Raw genomic sequence first — 7,048 nt, 5'->3', positions numbered from 1 at the left:
TGGGAATTCTGAATCGTCAGTACCGACGATGACAGAATTCTTCTGTTGCAGTTGTTGGTCTGGTTGTGCATTTGATTCGGAAGTTGGGTCTTTAATGGGCTTAATAGGGGGAGGGAGGGTGGTTTTAGCTAAATTAGTGGATTCAGAGTCGTCAGAATCGACCTCCTCTGAATCCTCTCCATCCACCTCAGAATCGAGTGGAGTAACTGGAGAATTATCCCTACTTTTGAAAAATGAGATGTAAGAAAATGGGCTTAAATTATTAGCAATCTCAGCCTGTTGGGTGACAGGATCACTAGTATTCTGTTCACAAATGGAATTAGAATCACGATCCTGCGAATTATTTACATAGTTTGGGCAAGACTTTTTGTGTCTACCTAATACACAGAGACAGTGGTAGAATCTGGTTTTTGAACCAGTACTACTTTGGGTCTGAATAGGCATTTTGGGAAAAATTGACACGAGGCAAAATTCACAAAAAGACACAAAAAATAAAATGCGGAAATATGCACAGTATTTAAAAGCAAAAATGAGCTAAGCAAAAAATAAATATGCACAATTTGAAATAAATTGAAAAGCACTAATAGCGAAAACACACGTAGTGATTACCTGGAATAAATTCAGCACACGGGGCACACGAGATACACGGCAAAAAACAACTACTGAGTTAAGGCGCAAAGTGATGAAATAAAAAGGGCGCGGCTGCATCAACAGCACAACTGGCTTGATGCGGTCGCGTCCGTTGGTGTAGGGAGGGTGAGGTAGCTCTAACAGGCCGTTGTGGTGTGATACAGCGGCTTGCAACGTGGTTAGCTAGCTACGAAACGTCCGTTGTTGTTAGGGTGGGGTGCGGCAGATACAACAGCACAATATGGTGTAAAGTAGCTACTGCAACGTGATTGGCTCGCGACTTCGCGCTCTTTCTATAACCTTCACGCTGTTTTTGGTACCAAAATTGGCGCGATCCTATGCTGGGAGGTGGCAGGGGTAGCGGAGGTATAGATTGCACCACGTTTTTGCGGCTTTAAGTAGGTTTTGACTATGCAAACCTACTTAAACTGACGAGCACGTTTTCACATTCTCTATGACCTTCACGCTGTTTTTGCAACCAAAATTGGCGCTATCCTGCGTTGGGTGGTGGCAGGGGTAGCAGAGGTATAGAGGGACCACGTTTTCACGTTTTTAAGTAGGTTTTGACTATGCAAACCTACCTAAAATAGATCGAAGATGAAAAGAAAAAGATACTCATTTTTCAGTTAGAATCAACTTTATTTGAGTTTGAAATATTTACACACGATGGTATAAAATATCTATTATGATATTACATATGATGATGTGAATATCTGAGTAAGGTTAATATATAATAATATCAACTCTCACACTGATTAAAAATAAATTATACCTAATTTTATTGTCCTTACGAGGGGACAAACACAAATGGTTTTTTCAGTGGGAAATTTCCGCTCTTTGTTGCAATTTCACTGGCGTATGTGTGCAGTCTAATTTTTTGACTCCCGGGTCCCATTGACGCGCATGCGTGAGAACTTGTGTTTTTTTTTCGAGCGTATTATATTATCAGTATTATCAGTGCGCCTTTTTCATAATTAATAATATTTGAAATCTGTATGAGTTTCATTTATTTCAATTTAGGAAAGTGAAATATGTTTAATTTATGCCATTATGGGTGGCTTTATTTGTTCCAAGTGCAAAACAAGTTTTACAAGAAAAAATAACCTTGTGCGGCATATTAAACGTAACAGTAGTTGTGTTTTTATATCATCACCAATTAAAAAAAATAAAATCGAAGGTGAATTTATATGTGATAAATGTGGTGTTAACTTTACCACTAAAAAACATGTAGCTCGGCATGTTGCCAATGGGGTATGCTCTGTTTCAAAGAGCAAAAAAAAAATTTCAAAGAATAAGCCTAACCCCAAGAAGAATAGCAATTCTAATAATTATAGAATCCTGAGATTCGAAAATATTGCCGGTGAGTAATTCAGTATTTCTCATCTGTCAAGGTATTGCTTTTCCATACGTATTTTTAAATCTTTTACTTATGTGCAGAATTTTTTTTATGGAAGGACGACGAAGAACAAAGAACGTTGTCAAAATATTCACAAGATACGAGTGCTTGGACAACTAAACAACGCAGTAAAAAAATCCGATACAGATGCCACAGAGGCGGATACATACGACTCAAAGATGAGTCCTTGCGGAAAAGACATGTGAAACGGAAAGGATCCTGTAAAATAAGTGAGTTTGAATTTTTTTTTCATGTTTGTATTACAGCACAACAATCAACATTCTCATTGTATTGTTATTATTACCAGATAACTATTGCTCAGCACATATATTGTACGAAGAAAACCTGGATGATGGGAAAATTACTGTACAGTACAACCCAATTCACTGTAACCACTCTGTGGAAATGAAGCATCTCCCTCTATCTTCTACAGATAAAGAGAATATTGCTGGTATGTATTTGCATTAAAAATCGCCAAATAGTACGTAATCTTAAGTACTACGTAATTCATTTTTCTGTTATTCAATTCAGAAAAACTCAAAGTTGGCGTACCGTTGGATCGTGTGTTGGATGATATTCGTGACACATTAGAAGATAATCAGGTTACAAGGACCCAGCTAATAACAAAGCATGAACTGCACAATATTATGCAGGAAAAAAAAATTTCTTACCAAGAACGGAAATCATACTATGATCCGGTGAGCGTTGAGTTGATAATTGAAGAGTACCGTACGAATTTAGGAAAAGATACTCCTTTCAAGTTTTATAAAGAACAAGGTGTGCAGCAAGAGCCCTTTGAGAAAGATGACGTGCTTTTAGTAATGATGGATAAAATGCAAATTGCTGTGAGTACATGGATGGTATGAGTAATTTTTGTAAAACAACGCTAATTACAGAAATTAAATTATATTATATTTGTTTTAGCTTATGAAGCAATTCGGCTGTAATAAGATATGCGTAGACAGTACTCATGCTACAAACAACTACGAATATTATTTGAATACAGTTCTGGTAGTCAACGATGTCGATATGGGTGTACCAGTGGCACACGCGATCTCAAATAAAGAAAATACAGTATTTATAAAAAAATTTTTCGAAGTAATCAAGGAAGAATGTGGTGTAATTCAAACAAATACGTTCATGTCAGACGACTTCCCAGCTTACATAAATGCATGGACACAGGTAACGGCAATAATGGCACACTTCTAGCATTTTTTTTCATAATTATATGGCTTTATTCAACATACACGTATGTTTATTATCAACAGGTGATGGGAAAACCGACACATACTCTATTATGCCATTGGCACGTAGATAAGAACTGGCGTAAAAATTTGAAGCTTGTGAACGGATCAAAAGAACTCAAAGACGAGATTTATAAAGTAGTTCGGACGTTGATGGATGAAAAAGACGCAGCATCTTTTCCAAATATTGTTATATCCGCAGTAGAGAAGTTGAAAAATGATCCGAATACTGCGGCGTTTGGAAAATATTTTGAGCGTGAGTACAGCGAACGATATGAAACATGGGCGTTTGCATTCCGCAAATACATTGGCATGAATACGAATATGAAGATCGAAGCCATGCACAATTTGCTGAAGAATGTGTATCTCAATGGTTTGAAAAACAAAAGGGTCGATAAACTTATCAACACGCTCCTAAAAATGAACCGTAACAAAGCTTTTGAACGATTGAGTCACTTAGTTATGGAGACTGACTCGCATACCCACAAAAAAGTGCGCGATCGGCATGTAACTGGCAAGACAATCCCTGCTGAAGATGTTTCAATTATCAGCTTTGGTGTAAGTGGTGTAGGACAAGTTAAGTCGCAGAGTAAGAGTAACCAGTCATCGATTTATGAAATTACAAAAATTTCCGACGAATGCAGCTGCAGACTGCGCTGCGAGGATTGTAATAATATTTGTGTCCATTTATTCGAATGTACATGTGATGATTATGTGTTCGGGTACAATATTTGTAAACATCTGCATGCATATGCTCTTAAGGTTCAATTTTTAGATGAATGTGGTCCGTTAGCACCAGTTTATGAAGCTGCAGAAGTGCACAATATTCTCGAAATTCTCCAGTCACAATCTCCAACTGAAATCAAGAATGATTCTCTCAAGAAAAGGGATACCATCCAAGATCTTGCGAGAGAAATAATTCAAAATGTGCAGCGTTGCAGTGAGATTCCTTTTGATGAAGATGATAACAAAGCAATTTCGTCTTTAAAGCAGATCAACAAAATGCTTCAGTTGAAAGTGAAAGGTCTACAGAAAAAGAAAATGACCAAATCCCCTATGAACAAAAAAATTGATCATCAAAAGCGGTTTTACTCCACAAAAAAAAAACGTGCATCCGGGCACCATCCCAGTAAACCAAGCACTACGGAGAAAGCTGAATTGAAAAAGTTAGTGCTGGAATCGAAGTGTGACCTCATAAATTTTAATTCTAGCGATCATACTTACATTCCTTCTACTTGATCTACTCTTGTTACTTATTGTTTATTTTTATACCTACGTAGTACTAATATACATTTATTCATTTGTTTGCTAGTATAAGAATGTTTTTTTTTGAAAATCTGTGTAACTACACTAACGTGCTGATTTGTGATGTTCAACTCATTTAGTCATTTTTTACTTTGTTTCGACTCGTTTACGTAGTATTAATATAAGTATGTGTTTTTTTTTTTTGAGAATCTATGTAGAAAAACTTGCTGATTTGTGATGTTTAATTAATTTAGTCATTTTTTACTTTGTTTGGACTCCTTTGTTTAAAACAAAATAAATGAAAATACATCAATTCGAAAATTTATTTATATTTTTCAATTTTTGAGGAAACCGGAAATAACAAGTGTTGAACGAGTGGCAGACACACATGGAACACTCACAGGTGAAAAAACACAAGTTCTCACGCATGCGCGTCAATGGGACCCGGGAGTCAAAAAATTAGACTGCACACATACGCCAGTGCAATTTCACACACAATGGTGTGAAATTTCAACTGGGAATGGAAATTTAAAGGCAGATGACGAGTGTAAGTCACCAATCTGTCTTTTTCGAAGATTATTGGGCGCCAATGTGAGAATATTCTTACTTTATGCCTGTTACCGTAATATAATGAATCACTACTTCAAAGGGGAGAACTAAGAAATACTCCGAGGAGAATAACTTACCTGGCTAGCTCAGCAGGATGGCGTTATAAGAATAAACCACAGAATGTGGATAAAATACACACACATGTTACACAAATGGTATATTTTATCACGAAGTGTGTCCCGATGGACGATTAAACCGAAATTAACACCAAATTAACCAAGATTATCCGAAATTAACCAAGATTCACAGATTACAACACATGTTGGTCTGAGAATTAATATATCAGTGCATCCGAGCACTTCTTTAACACGGAAGTCCATCTCTCCGGCCGAAAGAAACAGAACTACGCTGTTCCACACGCTCGTAGCTGCGTCTAGGGTGCAGCTCCGAGTAGGACAATGCAGTGTTACCATAGGGAGTAATACATAATAGTACACACAGGCAGGTTAGGCATATGAGGATATAACAAAATAATTTCTCTGAATTGAAAACTGAAGCAGTTGTGGCGTTTTCAACCGAACATAGTAAATTTCCATTTTTCGCGTGAATTTGATGAGAATTAGACAAAATTCACGACAGTTTTGGTTAGTAATTTTTCGGATCCAGAGGTATAAATACGTCAAGTAAGCAATTTTTATTCTTGCGAATATTTTATTGTTCTTATTTGTAAATTAAGTATGTTTTACGATTCAAAAATGGATTACAAAGGTAAGAATTTTTGAATCTGGTGTAAAAAGTTACCATATAACTTATCCTATTTACTTTTCAATTTATTATTTAATTTTATGACGTTCATTATGAATGTGAACAGTTTTTGTGAAATTCTGACGATTTTCACTTGTCTTCGATGTACTTATTTCAACATATAATTTTTTCCCTTCCTACCTTTATCTAGTCGTATTCACGAATTTATTGAAGAATTTACAAACCTCCTTTAAGAATAATTGGTCAACGTCAACAGAGATTTGTTCCTTTTGGAATCGGAATCATAGACACTGAGATGGAGTCATTTTCATAGGAACACGAAAAATCCTCATTTAATTGCCACTGATAAGACTATGGCAAAAAGACTTGATTCCCGGCGACAAGAATTCGTGAAGTGAAACAGACAGTTTGTCACTCAAAGGTGCTCATCGAATCCCAACAAATCTACCCGAAAATAGCCACTGTTATGTATTTCAGATTAGTGGTTTGCTTATTCAGATATACAACCTGCAAAAACATGTGGAAAAATGGCGTATTCTCGATTATAGCATTTGTTTACCAAAACTGAAGTAAGTATTTAGGATAGTAAGTAATTAATTATTATTTCTTCAAATTTTCAGATCAACAATCGACATAGTTTCATTCAATTTATGGTTCAGGCGAAAATTGGACACCACTTTTCAAGTAAGTCTTTATAAACCCTTACAATAAAGGTTCGGTACCTACATAATTTCTCTGAATTTAAAACTAAAGTAATATTAAGTATGGTGTTTTCAAATTCCACTGAAAAAAAATGCATCTTTTAGTTCAAAATTATGAATCAACGTGGCCATTTTAATTTTATGGCTTCGGGAAGGAAATATGTGCTTATAATTTTTGCAGAATCTCACCTACCTATATTAGGTTTGGTGGTGGTACATGATTAATAGGGATTTCGTAATTCGCATTCATCATGTCTAAAATTATCGAAAGCAGCTGATCATTTCTGAAAAATAGGGTAATATTTTGGAATACAGTGTTTCCAATTTTTCTGACGTAAGTAATTTCAAAAAATTGATGTTCATGTTGACTTTTTTCTCGATTTCTTAATATTGGCAAACATGATTAAAAAATTGGAAACAATGTGTATTTCAAAATATTTCTAGAGTTTCGAAAATTATGTTTTTCTCGATGTTTTGAAATATATGCGAAGAAAATATTTTCAAAACACGAATTTATC

At 35.6% G+C, this 7,048-nt stretch overlaps 1 protein-coding gene across 1 annotated transcript; it reads left to right on the top strand.

Moving 5' to 3' along the window:
• The first annotated feature begins 1,498 nt into the window (after window positions 1-1,498).
• Window positions 1,499-4,995, top strand: LOC135847771 (uncharacterized). Its single transcript, XM_065367474.1, has 6 exons — window positions 1,499-1,990; window positions 2,068-2,256; window positions 2,334-2,477; window positions 2,558-2,871; window positions 2,951-3,208; window positions 3,295-4,995. The coding sequence occupies exons 1-6, from the start codon at window positions 1,681-1,683 to the stop codon at window positions 4,507-4,509; spliced, it is 2,430 nt and encodes an 809-aa protein (XP_065223546.1). The 5' UTR covers window positions 1,499-1,680; the 3' UTR covers window positions 4,510-4,995.
• Window positions 4,996-7,048: the final 2,053 nt, after the last annotated feature.

This window comes from Planococcus citri, chromosome 1 (genome assembly GCF_950023065.1).
Source record: "Planococcus citri chromosome 1, ihPlaCitr1.1, whole genome shotgun sequence".
Lineage (NCBI taxonomy): Eukaryota > Metazoa > Arthropoda > Insecta > Hemiptera > Pseudococcidae > Planococcus > Planococcus citri.
The sequence above is the reverse complement of the archived record's forward strand: the minus strand, read 5'-3'. Positions and strand labels throughout refer to the sequence as shown.

What these genes read in the sequence shown, in the direction of transcription:
- LOC135847771 (XM_065367474.1), top strand. Translation starts at nt 1,681, where the DNA reads ATGGGTGGCTTTATTTGTTCCAAGTGCAAAACAAGTTTTACAAGAAAA. An exon ending in AGATAAAGAGAATATTGCTG is followed by an intron (nt 2,478 to 2,557) that starts GTATGTATTTGC and finishes TATTCAATTCAG; the next exon opens with AAAAACTCAAAGTTGGCGTA. An exon ending in TGGATAAAATGCAAATTGCT is followed by an intron (nt 2,872 to 2,950) that starts GTGAGTACATGG and finishes TATTTGTTTTAG; the next exon opens with CTTATGAAGCAATTCGGCTG.